This window comes from Triticum dicoccoides, chromosome 3A (genome assembly GCF_002162155.2).
Source record: "Triticum dicoccoides isolate Atlit2015 ecotype Zavitan chromosome 3A, WEW_v2.0, whole genome shotgun sequence".
Classification (NCBI taxonomy): Eukaryota; Viridiplantae; Streptophyta; class Magnoliopsida; order Poales; family Poaceae; genus Triticum; species Triticum dicoccoides.
The window spans coordinates 718,758,601-718,777,615 of NC_041384.1; the positions used below are offsets into that span (position 1 = coordinate 718,758,601).

The 19,015-nt window shown below is 43.8% G+C and overlaps 2 protein-coding genes across 2 annotated transcripts; both read right to left on the bottom strand.

Moving 5' to 3' along the window:
- Positions 1-1,201: 1,201 nt before the first annotated feature.
- On the bottom strand, positions 1,202-2,810 carry LOC119273096. Its single transcript, XM_037554385.1, has 4 exons — positions 2,601-2,810; positions 2,430-2,501; positions 1,882-1,963; positions 1,202-1,459 (listed from the first exon to the last, which is right to left on the bottom strand). Exons 1-4 carry the CDS (start codon positions 2,808-2,810, stop codon positions 1,443-1,445), a joined length of 381 nt encoding a protein of 126 aa, XP_037410282.1. The 3' UTR covers positions 1,202-1,442.
- A 13,285-nt stretch (positions 2,811-16,095) lies between these two features.
- On the bottom strand, positions 16,096-18,490 carry LOC119273455. The gene is made up of 8 exons (XM_037554603.1): positions 18,429-18,490; positions 17,910-17,990; positions 17,772-17,825; positions 16,862-16,930; positions 16,713-16,775; positions 16,518-16,600; positions 16,382-16,447; positions 16,096-16,290 (listed from the first exon to the last, which is right to left on the bottom strand). Exons 2-8 carry the CDS (start codon positions 17,985-17,987, stop codon positions 16,260-16,262), a joined length of 444 nt encoding a protein of 147 aa, XP_037410500.1. The 5' UTR covers positions 17,988-17,990; positions 18,429-18,490; the 3' UTR covers positions 16,096-16,259.
- Between the last annotated feature and the right edge of the window lie 525 nt (positions 18,491-19,015).

Sequence of the window (19,015 nt, forward strand, 5' to 3'; positions counted from 1 at the left end):
TGCACACGACCATGATCTTCTTGCCACTATTGCATCCGTGCGTGCTCGATGATGGGGGTACCAATGCATACAAGTAGAACAAAATTACAAGCATTAACCCACAACTTCAAGTACAAGCTAAGTATGTATCAAGTGACAACAAAAACGAGTTTATATGCTAGTACAAAATCACCATCATTAACAAATTTATATGAGAATGAAAACAATCATCAGTACTAGATTAAACACAATGCTATCTTCATATTAGCAAACAAAATATCTTGTTTTCATATTCTCAGTAGGCAAGTACAGTCTGCTTCAACCCATGTTCTAAAAAAGATGTTTATCCCTCCCAGGAGTACATTTGATGGTTTATTATGGGACGAAGGTAATATGTATCAAGTAACTACAAAAACAAGTTGAGTAAAACAGTAAAAATGTTGCATGGAACGGACTTCTTTTATATGGGTATGTTTCAATTGCATACAACAAGACAAGTCATTAATTCAATGTGAATATCAATTCAAATTGCTGCATTGCCGTAGCATATCTTCCAATGACAGATTATTAGTAGTCTTCCCAGGATTCAAGATGCATTATTTTGTCACCAAACTTTCAGAGTGGGCATCAGCGCAGATTACAAACAGAAACCCTACATCATCGATGGACTACCTAACAAAACCAGCTTCCCACAAACACAGGACAGTGTGCATGCGTGAGCAGGTGCAGGACCGAATGAACCATGGTGGCAGCAGCAGTGATTATGGGTGTTAAAGGGAAGGCAGAGTGGGCAGTAGCAGTAGTGATTACCAGGAAGTTGTGGTAGACGAACGCCCTGGGCTCCCACGAGATGACCTCCATCCACTGTGCACCGCGCTTGCCCAGGCCCTTGCTGCACCCACCCATGAGAATAGCAAACCTTGACCACTCCTGGGAAGCAAAAAAGAAACAGTACGAAGTGCATATTCAGGCTCTAGTGTACCGATGAACTATTATAGCAAGACAGAATCAACAAGAGGAGATTGAGAAAACAAACTATTATACATACTGGAAAAGAGAAACAGATTACCTGACAATTCAGATCTATGTTTGTCTCCATGCTGTAGGCACCTTGATCTGCATACAGAACATCACATCATGAACGACATCAACTCATCAAGTGACATTGCTGCAATTACAGAAAAGAGGAGATGCAATCACGGATCCAAACTCGAAATGGCGGGAGGGAGGAAGAGAGGGGGCGCTGTGAGGAGTGGAGGGACACCAATGCCTAGTGTAAGCAGTTTGCACAGAAACAGACACCAATGCCTAGTGTAAGCAGTTTGCACAGCAGACACCAATGAGCAATCCAAAAAGAAATAAGTAAGAGGTTAGGAGTGTTCAACTTGCATACCTCCCTTTTGAAGCGGCGCATGAGACAGCAACTTGATGGTGGTTTTGCTTCGTCTCCAGTGGCTTGGCATTCAAATTCTCTTTAAACCTGAACCAGAACACATGTGTTAAATAGAATATAGTGAAGGGAACAAAGTTATCAACACATTGTGTATATTTTATTCTAATTTCAGTAAATTTTAGAATCAGAGAATGTTTTTGGAATGAATAGACTGCTCTTTTTTCAGTACTGTTCTTAGCCAATCACTAATGCACCCTGCAGTGTAGAATGTTTACTTTTTAAGAACAAAATCAGGCTAACCACATGGAAACAGAAGAATTAATGATACCCATTTTTCAGGGAAAAATAGTTTGGAATATAAACAACAACGGACAAGTTAACACTGGGAACCATAGTATTTGAGCTATAGATCTGGAAATCACATTTCAGAATGCAAAATGACCATGCTTAGTGGTGTTGAACAAAGAGCAACCCAGAAAAACAAACTGAAGATGTTAGGAGTTTATTACCTTGCATATCTCCCCTTAGAAGCGGCATGTGAAACTGTGACTTGGTGTTGCTTTGGCTCCTCATTTGGGCCAGCGAATTCCCCTTGTACCATGAACCATAACATATGATTTATTCGGCATCGCAGTAAAATGAAGCCGAGTCGTCAAAGCAGTCTATTAATATTCTAATTCCAGCAACCCCAAGAATTCTATTAATAATTTGTTCTCAGACACATTTGCAATTTCAGCAAATTTAGAACCACAAGAATTCGTTGCCGTATACATTTATAATTTCAGCCCTAAGGAATTGTTTTTAGATCCATACGAATCGAACAGGACTAGAGCAAATTGACATATCAGAACAGCTAGAAGGAACATGACTAGAGCAAATTGACACCAATGCCTAGTGTAAGCAGTTTGCACACCGGCTTCAAAAGGGAGGTATGCCTAGTGTAAGCAGTTTGCACAGTGATCCAACCTCATGTTCCTACTTCTAGTAGGCTGGTTAATTCTCGCATTGCCTAGTGTAAGCAGTTTGCACAGCAACAGACACCAATGCCATGACTCACAGAGAGACCAGCTCCGTCGAGTTGAAGAGCTCCGGCGGGATCTCGGTCAGATTCCAGAATCCAGTGATGTTCCTGCATGATCCAGAGCCCAGCCGTCAATCCACAAGCAAAGGCACCGGGAAAACCGAAAAGCCAGAGGCCTCGGGCGAGCGGGGAAGACAGGGAACGAACAGGTGCGTGATGCGGCACACGGGCCAGCGGTCGCAACTGCAGCCGACGGACGCATTCTGCGCGAAGGACTCGATCCAGTCCCGCGTCCTGCACGGGTGCCCCGGGTTCACCGTCGGGCCGCACCGGAGACCCCACTGCTGGAACAACGCGAGCAGGGTGGCCGCTGCGAGGGGAGGAGGGGACGGGAGAGATCTGTGAGTTAGGGGCCATTTCGATCCGTCAGGGCGTACCACCGCGGAATGGACGGTGAATTGGGGAAGGGGGGAAAGGGACTGACCCTAATGAGGTCGATGCGACGGGCGGCAGCGTGGAGTCCTCCTTGAGCACGAAGACGTGATCCTGGAGGCGGCTGCGCAGGTCCTTGGAGACGACGAGGTTGAGGCGGAGCGAGCGGTCGGGCACGGGGAGCAGGGGGCACACTTGGTCGGGCGCCGCACCCCGCCCACGACGCCAGCTAGTGGTGGTGCCCTGGACCGAATCCAGTGTGGCACCTCCAGCCCACGGCGGTGAGAGTGTGAGGGGGCGGCGGCGCGTCGAGATCCAGAGGGAGGGAGTGGGGTTGGGGGCGCGGCGGCGGTGGATCCAGAAGGAGGAGTTGTGTGCGGCGGCGGTGGATCCAGAGGGAGGGAGAGGGTGAGAGCGCTAGGGTTCACTGTGCGGGGATAAAGATGAGTGTTGTGCGGTGGGGTTTTTTTTAGGGGTAGCTCGCGGTGGGTGGGTGAGACCGTGAGATGAGGGTCGTTGGATCCAGGAGGATCCGACGGTGATTTATCCATGATCCGTGTGAGAGGCCCATGGACCAATCAGAACACAGTATACATGTATTGATATTTTGACCATTTAAATTGGTCAAAATTGACTAAAAGTAAGATGCTAAATCATGTTAGCTATTTTATTATGAGCTGAAAATTTGAAAAAAAAAACTTCTCATTGTGTCAGCAAATTTGACTATAGTTTTCCAGAATAATCATAAATTGAAATAAGACAAATATTTTTTAAAGAGTTACGAGAAATGAGTTCTTTTAAATTATTTTTCATTTTTCGAGTGCCTAAAAGGAATTTTTTTTTGTGAAGGACCTCCCAAATATTTGTTGCAAAATTGTACCAAATCAATTTTCTAAAATACTAGACCATATTTAATGCACAATTGACCAAATGATTGGGTATAAAAAGCTTTGATCCACCTCTCGTGAAAAAGATAAATTTTCACCGATTCAGTTGGAAGCGGGTCAATTTTGAACTATAGCTGCCTCATAGTTTACTATTTATTTTTTCCAAAAATCATTTCTAGGTACATAAGTATCTATTTAATCAGATAAATACCAAAAATTCTCCAAGATTCAACCACTAGCTAGGAACGGTCATTCCCACCGTTTTGACAGCATTTTGAAATGGGCATAAAAAATTCAAAAAAAATCAAAAAATTGGGAAACCTTCGCATTGTGTCATGATATGTGGCCAAGTTCACAGGAAAAATAATAAACTTGTAATACGACAATTATTTTAAAAAAGTGTTCTCAGAAATGAGCTATCATCTCTGAAGATTCATGGTTTTCAAGCCAAATGATCAATCTTATGGTCACATTCGTCGCATAGTTTGTTCAAATGATCTCATATTGTGCACAAGGGTGCATATTGGAATGGCAAACAATGTTGCCTAAGGAAGTTTTCGTTTACTTTGGATGAAAAAACCATTTTTCATTTTCCGAGTGCCCGAAAGGAGGGTTTTTTGTGAAGGAACTACCAAATAATTCTTGCAAAATTGGACCATATCAATTTTCTAAAATACTAGGACATATTTAATGAATAATTGACAAAATAGTTGGGTGTAAAAAGTTTTGATCCACCTCTCGTGAAAAAGACAAATTTCCGCCGATTCAGTTGGAAGCGGGTCAATGAACTGCAGCTGCCTCATAGTTTGCTATTTATTTTTTCCAAAAATCATTTCTAGGTACATAAGTATCTATTTGATCAGAGAAGCACCAAAAGTTTTCCAAGATTCAACCACTAGCTAGGAACGGTCAAGCCCGCCGTTTTGACCGCATTTTGAAACGGGCATAAAAAATTAAAAAAAATAAAAAAATTGGGAAACCTTCGCATTGTGTCATTATATGTGGCCAAGTTCCCAAGAAAAATAATAAACTTGTAATACGACAATTATTTTAAAAAAGTGTTCTCAGAAATGAGCTATTATCTCTGAAGATTCATGGCTTTCAAGCCAAATGATCAATCTTATGGCCACATTCGTGGCATAGTTTGTTCAAATGATCTCATATTGTGCACAAGGGTGCATATTGGAATGGCAAACAATGTTGCCTAAGGAAGTTTTCATTTTATTTGGACAAAAAAACCATTTTTCATTTTCCGAGTGCCCGAAAGGAGGTTTTTTTGTGAAGGAACTACCAAATAATTGTTGAAAAATTGGACCAAGTCAATTTTCTAAAATACTAGGACATATTTAATGCACAATTGACAAAATGGTTGGGTGTAAAAAGTTTTGATCCACCTCTCGTGAAAAAGACAAATTTCCGCCGATTCAGTTGGAAGTGGGTCAAATTTGAACTGCAGCTGCCTCATAGTTTGCTATTTATTTTTTCCAAAAATCATTTCTAGGTACATAAGTATCTATTTAATCAGAGAAACACCAAAAGTTTTCCAAGATTCAACCACTAGCTAGGAACGGTCAAGCCCGCCGTTTTGACCGCATTTTGAAACGGGCATAAAAAATTCAAAAAATATCAAAAAATTGGGAAACCTTCGCATTGTGTCATTATATGTGGACAAGTTCCCAAGAAAAATAACAAACTTGTAACACGGCAATTATTTTAAAAAAGTGTTCTCAGAAATGAGCTATCATCTCTGAAGATTCATGGCTTTCAAGTCAAATGATCAATCTTATGGCCACATTCATGGCATAGTTTGTTCAAATGATCTCATATTGTGCACAAGGGTGCATATTGGAATGGAAAACAATGTTGCCTAAGGAAGTTTTCATTTTCTTTGGACGAAAAAACCATTTTTCATTTTCCGAGTGCCCGAAAGGAGGTTTTTTTGTGAAGGAACTACCAAATAATTGTTGCAAAATTGGACCAAATCAATTTTCTAAAATACTAGGACATATTTAATGCACAATTGATAAAATGGTTGGGTTTAAAAAGTTTTGATCCACCTCTCATGAAAAAGACAAATTTCCACCGATTCAGTTGGAAGCGGGTCAAATTTGAACTGTAGCTGCCTCATAGTTTGCTATTTATTTTTTCAAAAAATCATTTCTAGGTACATAAGTACCTATTTAATCATAAATACATGGTTTGGTGGCGATACGTCGAGGTTTGGGCGGTGGCCGAGGGCCCCATCTCTAGAGCGCGTAAACTCGCATGCCCGCCGCGTGGTCACCGCGTGACCGTGGTGTTGCCATGTGTTCTGGGTGGTCTAGACATGTCTAGTGGGTTGGGCACTCCCCAGGTTGGTGCTAGGAAGAAAATTACAACATAAGATTCTCACGAGGAGACCGATCGATGCTCAAACATGAATTAGCAGCCAAGTGTTTGATTAGCGGTACGGGAAATGCACATGGCCAATGGGCGTGAGTTTTGGCTGAGGATGATCATCTACTAAGGAGAATGTCTTCACAAATTTTGAGCTCAAAAGGAGGATCCTAGGTGGTACTTGCTTTGCAAAGTACCATGCTGGACAAAAATATGAATGTTGAAGCTGGGCTCAAAATAATGAATGGATTGAGCTGAAATTTTGTGAATGATGGTTATTTGGGCATAGGAAAGCATTGTAGAAAATTGATACCATTTGGACATGCCAAAGTAGTACTTCCTTCACAATGCTCTTCTATGGACAGAAACTTGGGAAAACTAGTGAGAGAGATTGGATGAATGAAATGAGCTCAAAATTGGTGTAGGTAAGTTACTTAGGTATGGTCATGCTCTGGTAAATTTTCAGATCATTTGGGTAAGCCTAGCTACTACTTACTTCACAAAGCTTCTCTCGAGGTAGAAACTTTGGAAATTTCCCGAGAAAGATTTACTAGGAAAATTGAGCTGAATATTATCATGTGGCAATGATTTGGGTATGGAAGAGTGCCCGAAAAGTTGGAGGGTAATAGGAGGGGTCTATATAACACTTGCTTTGCAACGTGCCAATTTAGCCATAATATATAAATTGAACCTGGGCTCACATAGATGATTTGACTGAGCTGCAATTTGGAGGAGGGTGATAATTTGGACATATGAAGGAACTGTATAAATTTCATGTCATTTAGAGATATAAAAAAGGTACTTCCTTCACAATGCTTCTAGGTGGACAAAAATTTGGAAATTTTCCGAAGAAGATTTGCTAGGCAAATGGAGCTGAATTTTGTCATGCGGTAATGATTTGGATAGGAAAGAGTGCCCAAAAATTCCAAGGGCAATCAAGAATATATAAATAGCACTTCCTTCATAAAGTGTTGTTGTGAACAGAATAGGAAAATGAATATTGTTGAATTAGTTTTGAACTAGGCAAGGAAGGATTTTTACATATTTGATGAGGATATGCCCCAAAGAATTTATGAGATTTTTTTGGGAATTTTGGGAATGATAGAAATATAGGTTGCTTCACAACCTAGGGCAAAAACTGCCACATGGACATGACACATAGGCAAAACTGATGAGATGACGCCTAGTCATCACAACCCACCACAATCTACAAGGCTATGACCATCTATATTGGTCATGATCAGCTAGAAATAAGGGAGCGGACTAGCACTGTTTGCTTTGTGACCATTTCGTGTAAGGAAATTACGACCTTTCTGACCAAAATGGTCGCAATGGTTCAGAGTTTGGAGCCCCCTGAACAGCTTTTGACCAATTGGTCTAAAATGGTCATAGATTTATGACCAATTCTTCGAGGGTCACTGACAGAAGGTCATAAGTTGACATATTTCCTGTAGTGTGTGGTTTGGCCAACCACATAATGTAAACATCATCCCACTCTCTGTGGACTTTGCTAAATAAAGATTTAGGCATTTTCCTCAAAACAAAAAGAAAACAGGTTTTGAAGGTTCTCGGACCGGTTTTTCTTTTTTCTATAGTTTTCCTTAGGTTTTTTTGGTAGTTTCTTTTTTACATTTTCTTAACGTTTTTGTTTATTTTTCCATAATTTCAAAAAAAAATGTGATTTCATAAAATTATTCCTTAAAAAATCATGTTTTCCAAAAAAAAGTTCGCTAGTTTGTAAAAATGTTCGCAATTAAAAAAAATCAGAGATTTTCAAACAATATTCCTATTTGTAAAACTTATTCATAGTTCCAAAAAATGTACGCTCTTTTCCAAAAAAAATTGGAGTTTCAGGAAAATATTCACATTTTCAAAAAAAAATCACGTTTCCATAAAATAGTTCATGTTTTTCACAATATGTTTGGAACTTTCAAGTAAATTATTGGGATTTCACAACTTGTTCCTATTTCCAAAAATGTTTGTGTTTTTTGAAAAATCTCGATTTACAAAAAATATTCACATTTTTTCCAAATATGTTTTGGAAGTTAAAAAATTGTTTGCATTTACAAAAAATATTCATATGTCAAAAAAATTCACAGTTATCAAGAAAGTATTTTCTTAAATTTGTAAAGTTTCAAATCTCGTCACTGCAGTGTGTTCTTAAATATCTTGCGCTTCATCGCAACTGGCTACCAGCTTGTGTCCAATATGGTGAGGTCGCGACTTCAATTCCCTTGCAAGTGCTTTTCTTTATTTGGATTTCTAGCATGGGCGTCCAAAGACTCGATATTCAAGGTTAGTATCTTGGCGTCCTCCGCATTGGCAGCGATACTCACCCTCTTTTCCTTGAGCGCAGCCTTCTTCTCCTCGAGCGTCGGGCCCTTCTTCGTCAACCGCGGTGCCCAGCAGGGGACGAGGAAAGGGAGGGAAGAAGACAGGAGCTGGAGCACATGGTCGCGGGAGAGGAGGTAGGGTGACTGAGGGAGTCCAGGATTAGGGGGTGTCCGGATAGCCGGACTATACCTTCGGCCGGACTCCTGGACTATGAAGATACAAGATTGAAGACTTCGTCCCGTGTCCGGAAGGGACTTTCCTTGGCGTGGAAGGCAAGCTTGGCGATACAGATATGTAGATCTCCTACCATTGTAACCGACTCTGTGTAACCCTAGCCCTCTCCGGTGTCTATATAAACCGAAGGGTTTTAGTCCATAGGACGAACAACAATCATACCATAGGCTAGCTTCTAGGGTTTAGCCTCTCTGATCTCGTGGTAGATCTACTCTTGTACTACCCATATCATCAATATTAATCAGGAAGGACGTAGGGTTTTACCTCCATCAAGAGGGCCCGAACCTGGGTAAAACATCATGTCCCCTACCTCCTGTTACCATCCAGCCTAGATGCACAGTTCGGGACCCCCTACCCGAGATCCGCCGGTTTTGACACCGACATTGGTGCTTTCATTGAGAGTTCCTCTGTGTCGTCACTTTTAGGCCCGATGGCTTCTCCGATCATCAACAGCGACGCGATCCAGGGTGAGACTTTTCTTCCCGGACAGATCTTCGTATTCGGCGGCTTTGCACTACGGGCCAATTCGCTTGGTCATCTGGAGCAGATCGAAAGCTACGCCCCTGGCCATCAGGTCAGATTTGGAAGGTTGAACTAAACGGCCGACATCCGCGGAGACTTGATCTTCGACGGATTCGATCCACAACCGAGCGCGCCGCACTGTCACGATGGGCATGATTTAGCTCTGCCACCGAACAGTGCCCTGGAAGCCGCACTTGTGTCCGCTCCGACCCCTAGCTCGGAGCCGATCACACCAATCGAGCATGGGTGGTTAGACACCACCTCGAGGGCTGCAATCTCTATGGCGATCGAGCCGAACACCAGCCCTATTCTCTGCGAAGCCCGTGACTCCAAGGAGCCGGACTCCTCTCCAGACTCCGAGCCCTTCGCGCCCCGACCGATCGAACCCGATTGGGCGCCGATCATGGAGTTCACCGCCACGGACATCTTTCAGCACTCCCCCTTCGGCGATATTCTGAATTCACTAAAGTCTCTCTCTTTGTCAGGAGTGCCCTGGCCGAACTATGGTCAGCAAGGTTGGGATGCGGATGATGAAGAAATTCAAAGCCCACCTACCACCCACTTCGTAGCCACTGTCGATGATTTAACCGACATGCTCGACTTCGACTCCGAAGACATTGACGGTATGGACGCCAATGCAGGAGACGATCAAGAACCAGCGCCTATAGGGCACTGGAAAGCCACCTCGTCGTATGATATATACATGGTGGACACCCCAAAAGAAGGCAATGGCAATGGAACAGCGGAGGATGACCCCTCCAAGAAGTAGCCTAAGCACCGGCGTCAGCGGCGCCGCTCTAAATCCCGCCAAAACAAAAATGGTGATTCCGGCACGCGAGATAATAACACCCCGGACAGTGCCGAAGATAACCACCTCCAGCAAGATTCAGCACAGGAGGATAGAGAAGCCATCCCTCATGAGAGAGCGGCAGACAGAGAGGTCGAGGACGATAATTATATGCCTCCCTCCGAAGACGAGGCAAGCCTCGACGACGACGAATTTGTTGTGCCAGAGGATCCCGTCGAACAAGAGCATTTCAAACGCAGGCTTATGGCCACGGCGAGAAGCCTCAAGAAAAAACAGCAACAACTTAGAGCTGATCAAGATTTGCTAGCCAACAGATGGACTGAAGTCCTTGGGGCCGAAGAGTATGAACTCGAACGCCCCTCCAAGAGCTACCCAAAGCGCAGGTTGCTACCCCAATTAGAGGAGGAAGCACCTAAACCAACATCACCAGCGCATGATGCGGCCGACCGACCACCCCGTGGCCGCGACAGAGAGGCCTCTCGGCCCTCCACTCAAGCCGCACCCCGATGCCGCTCAAAAAATACCAAGGCATGGGAAAATGCGCTAGACCTGCGAGACATATTGGAGGACAAGGCAAGGTAAACAAGATCGATCTACGGATCAGGTGGGCGCCCCACGACACGAGACGGTACTCATCACGCCGGATACAGTAAATCCGGCCGGGCCGAACAAAGTGGACAAAGCTCGTTTGAGCTGCGTCGTGATATAGCCCAATACAGAGGCGCCGCACACCCACTATGCTTCACAGATGAAGTAATGGATCATCAAATCCCCGAGGGTTTCAAACCCGTGAACATCGAATCATACGATGGAACAATAGATCCTGCGGTATGGATCGAGGACTATCTCCTTCATATCCACATGGCCCGCGGTGATGACCTATACACCATAAAATACCTCCCACTCAAGCTTAAAGGACCAGCTCGGCATTGGCTTAACAGCTTGCCAGCAGAATCAATTGGTTGTTGGGAGGACCTGGAAGCCGCATTCCTCGACAATTTCCAGGGCACTTATGTGCGACCACCAGACGCCGATGACCTAAGCCACATAATTCAGCAGCCAGAGGAATCGGCCAGACAATTCTGGACACGGTTCCTAACCAAGAAAAATCAAATTGTCGACTGTTCGGACGCAAAGGCCCTAGCAGCCTTCAAGCATAACATCCGCGACGAGTGGCTTGCACGGCACCTAGCACAGGAAAAGCCAAAATCTATGGCAGCCCTCACGACACTTATGACCCGCTTTTGCGCGGGAGAAGACAGCTGGCTAGCTCGCAGCAATAACATGACCAAGAGCCCTGGTAATTCGGATACCAAGGACAGCAGTGGCAGGTCGCGTCGCAACAAGCAAAAGCGCCGCATTAACGGCGACAACGCTGAGGATACGACAGTTAATGCCGGATTCAGAGGCTCTAAACCCGGTCAGCGGAAAAAGCAATTCAAAAGAAATACTCCGGGCCCGTCCAGTTTGGACCGAATACTCGACCGATCATGCTAGATACATGGCACCCCCGAAAAACCAGCCAATCACACCAACAGGGATTGTTGGGTGTTCAAGCAGGCAGGCAAGTTAAATGCCGAAAGCAGAGACAAGGGGCTGCATAGTGATGACGAGGAGGAGCCCCGGCCGCCGAACAACAGTGGACAGAAAGGTTTTCCCCCACAAGTGCGGACGGTGAACATGATATACGCAACCCACGTCCCCAAGAGGGTGCGGAAGCGTGTGCTAAGGGACGTATACGCGATGGAGCCGGTCGCCCCAAAGTTCAACCCATGGTCTTCCTGCCCGATCACTTTTGATCGAAGGGACCACCCCACTAGCATCCGTCATGGCGGATTCGCCGCATTGGTTCTAGACCCGAACGGAGGGAGTAGCGCCGAGTCCTCTTTTGGAAAAATCCTATTTGTTGCTTGTTACGGCGATTGTGCAAGGTTTCACACTATGTGCCAGCCGAGCGCTCTGGATGGGCCGGCCCATTTTAGCATAGCGTAGAAGCCCATTCTTTAGCAAGATTTGCTCTTAATTTAGCTCCAGGGCGTCATGTGTGGTTTGGCCAACAACATAATGTAAACATCATCCCACTCTCTGTGGACTTTACTAAATAAAGATTTAGGCATTTTCCTCAAAACAAAAAGAAAACAGGTTTTGAAGGTTCTTGGACCGGTTTTTCTTTTTTCTATAGTTTTCCTTAGGTTTTTTTGGTGGTTTCTTTTTTACATTTTCTTTACGTTTTTGTTTATTTTACCATAATTTCCAAAAAAATAGTGATTTCATAAAATTATTCCTTAAAAAAACATGTTTTCCAAAAAAAGTTCGCTACTTTGTAAAAATGTTCGCAATTTAAAAAAAATCAGAGTTTTTCAAACAATATTCCTATTTGTAAAACTTATTCATAGTTCCAAAAAATGTATGCTCTTTTCCAAAAAAATTGGAGATTCAGGAAAATATTCACATTTTCAAAAAAACAATCACGTTTCCAAAAAATAGTTCATGTTTTTCAGAATATGTTTGGAACTTTCAAGTAAATTATTGGGATTTCACAACTTGTTCCTATTTCCAAAAATGTTTGTGTTTTTTGAAAAATCTCTATTTACAAAAAATATTCACATTTCAAATATGTTTTGGAAGTTAAAAAATTGTTTGCATTTACAAAGAATATTCATATGTCAAAAAAATTCACAGTTATCAAGAAAGTTTTTTCTTAAATCCGTAAAGTTTCAAATCTCGTCACTGCAGTGTGTTCTTAAATATCCCGCGCTTCATCGCAACTGGCTACCAGCTTGTGTTCAATATGGTGAGGTCGCGACTTCGATCCCCTTGCAAGTGCTTTTCTTTATTTGGATTTCTAGCATGGGCATCCAAAGACTCGATATTCAAGGTTAGCATCTTGGCGTCCTCCGCATTGGCAACGATACTCACCCTCTTTTCCTTGAGCGCAGCCTTCTTCTCCTCGAGCGCCACCTTCCTCTTTTCGATCATGGCCCTCCTCTCTTCGAGCTTGATATTCTTCACTGTCGCCTCCATCAACTGCTTAAACCTCCCACGCTCTCGACAACAGCGCATGGGCATCCATCTGCTCTCCACCCGCCGTCGTCGCCCGGATGAGCGACGACGAAAAATACACGGAAGCTTGTAAGGCTCCGTGTTAACATGGATGTAAGAAACCGTACCGGCAGGGTTTGCGAGCTGCTTGGCGACATAGTAGTACGGAGGCTTGTAAGGCTCCGACCACGGCGTCGTCTGTACTATGGGTGCGTCCGCCTAGCGGCATCCTCCATGGCCTCGCCGATCGCCCCATCCGTCACACCCACCACGCGCATCGCCACCACCAAGCCCACCGACAACCAGGCGCTTCTTCATCCTCTCCTCCTTTGCAGCCTTCGCTTTGACATGGCGATTTTGCTATATCTCCGAGCTGTTCTTTCGGGTGAGCGTGATGCTCGGATCCTCCGGCACCTCCGCCGCCTCCATCTCCGACAGGTTCTCTGACGGTTCCATGCTTTGGTGATGGAGAAGGAGAGGGTGGGAGAAAAGAGCGGGAATTAGGCGGAGAGCGGCTGGGAGTGGAAGAAGAGAGTGCGGGGGTTTTGGCGTGGAAAGAGTGCGGATGCTACAAATCGCGGTCTCGGCCTTCCTTTTGGATGGGCCAGGATGGCGGAGAGCGACGTTTCGCGTGTCCGAACTCCCACAAACCTCCCCATGTTTGTCTCCGGTTTGCGGGAGAAATCGCGTCTGGACCGCTCTGCAGACCAATACAGGTCAGCATCTGATGGCTTCCGTTATCCGGACAGCGTGGTCCGAACGATTGGGGAAGTTTGCAGGTCGGCGTAGGAGATGCCCTAAATAGCATGCCTGTTTTCTTGCTTTGCTCTGTTTCTTAGGTATTTTTTTTCAGATTTTTCGTTTCTTTTGTTCTTTGGATTGAATTAGTGCTTGGGGAGAATAAATAAGTAACTGTTGGAAGGATGGCAATTTTACCAATGGGTACGGGTACTCGCGGGTATCGTACCCGCATGTGCAGGGTATGGGAACACTTTTATGCCCATGGGTAGTACCCATATCCTACTTGTTAAGTCATGGGTAGGGTACGGGTAGCCTTGTACCCGCGGGTATGCGCATACCCTTCCCTTTGTGAACTAATGTTAATTTGTCATTAATTTGTCGTGTTACTCGTCTAATCCAATTGACATAAGAGTATGTTGTGGTTTCTAAATTTTGATATCGGTCATTTACTTATTTACCTGTTATTGAGCTGAGATTTTTTTTGTCAAATGTGCTATCAATAAGCGTAATATCATAAACAACTTGTGTACTATTTGCTCTACCTGCTGGGTACCCAATGGGTACGGGTACCCATTAGGTATGGGTATGGGTAAAGTTTCATATCCATGGGTACAGTTATAGATAGAATTTTGTACCCACTGACTATACAGATATGTGTATAGTATTGCTCTACCCTGCCCATACCTACTCATTGCCATCCTTAAATAAGTGACTCGTCTAGCTAGCTCATGTATGCGTCAGTGGATTGTTTGATGGGTGTGTCAATTGTCACCATGAATGGAATTGATCATTGGACAAAAAATATGAGACAACCGTCTGTCATGTGCTTGCACCACCGCCGCCTTCCCGCTAGACCCAGCTCCCCATGAGCGGTGGCCAAGCCCGTGCAGACACCCTCACACTACTAGGGAAAAGCCTAGTGGTAGCGCGGGTGCCCACGCTACCAGAGGCGGAGGCAGGGGGTGCGAGCAGGGGTCAGACACCCCATGGCTTCGCCCGCCCTGTGAGTTTCCGTTACCAGGTACTAGTACTAATCTGTACGAATACGTAAAGTGTAGACCACTTGTAGACCTAAAGTTAATGGCCCAGCACGATACCTTTCCAGCCCAAAGCTCAACGTGAGAAAACATCGCTAATTGTACACATCAGAAAGAAAAGAATTACGTGCATCCATAATATTAGGCCGTCAGTTTCCTTTCTATATCTACCCTGTAATTTCGTTTGTGGGCACCGTGGCTTCTAGGTCTGCTGGCACCATACGCCCCTACGCCGCCGTCACTCGGCTCTCGCTGCTTCCGCCGCCGTCTATCGGCTCTCGCTGCTTCCGCCGCTGCGTCACAGGGTAGAGGGCACTCCACTGTCCACCCCAGCGGCGACTGAGTCCACGATGGAGACCATGCTGGTTTGTCTGCTGCACCGGCATTATGCATCACAAGTCTATTTCAATGAATCAAGGTACACCACTGGCAAACAATAATCTATTTGAATTAATACAATTCCGTTGAAGGCAGTGGTTTAATTTACTAACTAGATACAGTTGAATTACAATCTAAGAATCTAATTTTACTGCTCGTTTAATGTTTCATCACCGAAGGATGAAGAGAGAATATAACTAAAATATATTCACTTTTCAAGCCCGTTGCCTCTAGCTCAAACTGTCATGGCAAATGCAAATATTTGTACATGATAATTCCAACCGAAGTCCAGTTGATATGCAACTCACAGATACGTAGTCTTCTTTTATATATTACTCCCTCCGTCCTAAAATAAATGTCAACTTTAGTGGGACGGAGAGAGTACCAGATATATGTTGCGATACAATCAAATTATACTTTTGAGACTATATTATTTTGTTGTGTTCTCGAACAATTATTATCTTCCTCGCCCCCCTCATGTCCGAATCCTGGCTCCGCCCCTGCACGCTACTACTAGGGCGCTGCAACTAATGGGGTAGTAGTAGCACGGGCGTGGGAGACTGATCATCAGCGGCGAGGAGTGGACGTGGGGGAGAGCAAGCACATGCGCTTGCGGGAGCCGCGGGGGCGGGGGAGAGTTGGGGTCAACCGTCTTCCCTCACTCAAACACCTTTTTCTTCATTTATTCTTTCGCTCGTGCTTAATTCTTCGTACATTGTTGGTTGGTTTGGTTCTTCTTTTCATTCATTTGATTTTTGCTTCTTCTTTTTCTGTTTTCTTATTCTACTTCATCTATCCCTGGTTCATTCATTTCTATAGAAAATACTTCACTTCTGTATTAGGTGCACAGTTTACTTGTATATAAGGTGTTTCAGTTGAATATAATAAGAGGCTTAAAACCAGAAATGTGATAAAACTATGAAGACATTTCTTTCATACATTGTACCAAAAAAGTACTACTCCCTCCGATCCAAATTATATTGCCGATGTTCAGCCGACGAAGTTAGCACGACAGTACTGCTTGCTCAGTTGCCTAGCTTCTTGTCCAGTTGCTGATGATATTACTTCTTTGATTTCACTCATGCCACTTGATGCTGCACCCGACACTACAGGAACAGAAAACAAATCTTCAGAACCGAAGAAAGTGAATCGAAGACCTTTGAAAACATGCTCAAATTCTACTTGACACAGACATACCTTCGTTTTTGGTAGAAAGGCAATTCTTCGCCATTAAGTACACAGTCAATTGCATGGCTTAAATCCCTACACATTGAAAATGAGTAAGAGCACTGGGTAACCTGGACCGTTTGTGCATTTGTTTCACAATATGTACCTTCCAGTGACTGGCACATTGTTTCTGGGTCTTGAATCATCAAACTGGCCGTGATAAAAGAGTTCAAATTGCCTTTGCTCATCCTGGCACAAAGTTTAGATAAAATCAGACACGACGTGATGGACAAAAGCTGAGACACTGGATATGTAAGAATCATGAGTTCATAATCGTGAAAATACGAGCCAATGATGTTACCTTTTTGAACAAGTAGAACTCTGGTGTGCAGACTGCTCGAAATGCTTTGGCAACTTCTTGAGACTGCAAGATCCAGTAGTATATCAAACAAAAGTAAGCAAAGAGTTCGAGAGATCACAGGGACTGCATCAGGAATATAGTGGGCAGACCTCATCATACAAATAAGGAAAAGAGTACTTCAACAATTCTGCCTCCTCAGCCATGTATTCAGGACCATCCTGCAGAATCAAAAGATTAATTTGTGTCCAAATGGGAAAACATGACAAGTTGCATCAACCATATTGGAGTAACACCTATTGACACAGAAGCGTCACAATACATAAGTTCAACAAGCAAAGAACAAAATGAGGCATCTCCCTAACTTTTCTACAACAATCCTTACTAATATGTACAACAACTTGAACTGAGACGGTACATAATACTATGAGTAGGAAATATTTCTAAGACATCATTCTGAAAGGGAAGCTCGTGAAAGCTCGCAATCAAACATATCGTCTTAGGGGCCAGCAGCAATAGCTACATGACTAAAACTAAACAAACTAACGAGTACATTAAGAGACAACAACAACAACAGGATAGATATATCTGTGGTAAAAGTATTATTCATCAAAGATACTAGTTAAGTGATGCATTTTAAATAATATTCAAAGAGTAGACAGTTTGCAAATTGATCAACATGTGCATCATGTAATGAAATTCATCTTTTTAATATGGGTAAGAAACAAAGCACATAAGAAGAAGAATTTTTTGATCACAAAGCTCAACGTAGTTATTTGTTTCTTCTAAAATGGGAGCATGTTTGTTCACTACATTATTCCAGTTAACTATACTCATTTTATTATCTGGATAGATGCTTTGATAATAAATTAAAGTAAAATATGAATTTTTGTAGAAAACCGTTTTAAGTTCTCTGGAAGAAGCGCCCTGGTTAAGAAGTAGTCCCTCCGTCCCATAATGTAAGACGTTTTTTAACACTAGTGTCATTACAGGACGGAGGGAATACATAGAAAGGAACTAAAAGGTATTCATGCTTATTGGTTGTAAGTTGTAAAGGCTAACCTTGGGATATGTCACAATTGAATTTGAGGATATGGCGATAGAAGCAAGTCCTTTCTGCATTGCATTGTATCGATGTCAATTTAAGGCTACAAGCACAAATCAAAGAGAACATTTCATCTGGTCTTCCAATGTGCTTACCTCCTTGTAGAATGAAGTGAGCGTTGCAATATCTTTTTTAAGATGTTTTACAAACGGACAGTGATTGCATATGAACATAACCTGAAAGAAAGACAAAGTTGATGAATGAGATGGTTAGTCAGCAAACTATAAGAACGGGCCTGTGTCAAACTCAAACACCTTCATCAACAATTACAATTATGTAAGAGCAGTTGGTTGTACAACTGAGTATTTTTCCTCAAGGGAGGGACACATGCAACAGTTCCTGTAAGAGCAGTTGGTTGAACACCTAAGCCTTTTTGGAGATGTGGGCTTTGGGGTAGAGAACCTCAACATCAGAGACAAATGTTTACTAACCAAGTGGCTGTTCAAACATCTCAATTAAGATGATGTGGCAAGAGTAGCTACGTGACAAATATCTTCCCTGTAAGTCCCTTCCACAAGTTGCGTGAATTGCGAGTGCACATCCACTGCCCTAGTCTAACTGAAGGTAACAAAACTGAGTTCTGAACAGATTAACCAAAAAAAAAAATCATTGACCAGCAAAGCAGGGCTGCCCTCGAAGTCATCCAGTGTCCAGATTTTCCCTGTCAGGGGCTCCGGGAGCTGCATGATCAGCAACAAGAAACCATAAAGAACAGCACAGCAACAACATCAGGCTTTAATCTTGATTAAAACATGGGCTAGAAACTTATAAAAAGCAAGCGCTTAAAGCGATGAAATGACCTCAAACTGGGGGGCGCGGAAGCCCTCGGAGACGCGGGTCGCCTCCAACCTGGCTGCGAGCATCAAGAGACATGGCAAAAGATTTCAAGCAACAATACAGATGAATATAAAAGAGCTTGGAACGAAATTCAGAAAAATTACGGCACTAGGGCTGCTTACCCGCCGACTGCGCTGATTGCGGCGCTGATATCGATGGGCTACTTGTGCGCCTCAGCACCTTGCCCTTGCGAGTGCGATCAGATCCTAGGGCCGCCGTAGGGCGTGGCATATTGGCTGGCCTGGTGGTGTGGGGAAGAGGACGGCCGGGATGTTTCCCCTCTCATACAGTCGGTCGTACTTATCGTGGACTCGCAGACGCCGATCAGGAAGTGTGAAGGATCGATCGGTCCGATCGTGGGACG

Bases quoted from the DNA above. Each gene is read 5' to 3' on its own strand.
- LOC119273096 (XM_037554385.1), bottom strand. From the start codon at position 2,810: ATGGCCCCTAACTCACAGATCTCTCCCGTCCCCTCCTCCCCTCGCAGC. The intron at 2,502-2,600 runs GTTCGTTCCCTG...TGGATCATGCAG, and splicing joins GTGTGCCGCATCACGCACCT to GAACATCACTGGATTCTGGA. The intron at 1,964-2,429 runs GTGAGTCATGGC...TCATGGTACAAG, and splicing joins TCGACGGAGCTGGTCTCTCT to GGGAATTCGCTGGCCCAAAT.
- LOC119273455 (XM_037554603.1), bottom strand. From the start codon at position 17,987: ATGTTCATATGCAATCACTGTCCGTTTGTAAAACATCTTAAAAAAGAT. The intron at 16,448-16,517 runs GTACATATTGTG...TTCAATGTGTAG, and splicing joins AATGTGCCAGTCACTGGAAG to GGATTTAAGCCATGCAATTG. The intron at 16,291-16,381 runs GTATGTCTGTGT...CTGTTCCTGTAG, and splicing joins CCTTTCTACCAAAAACGAAG to TGTCGGGTGCAGCATCAAGT.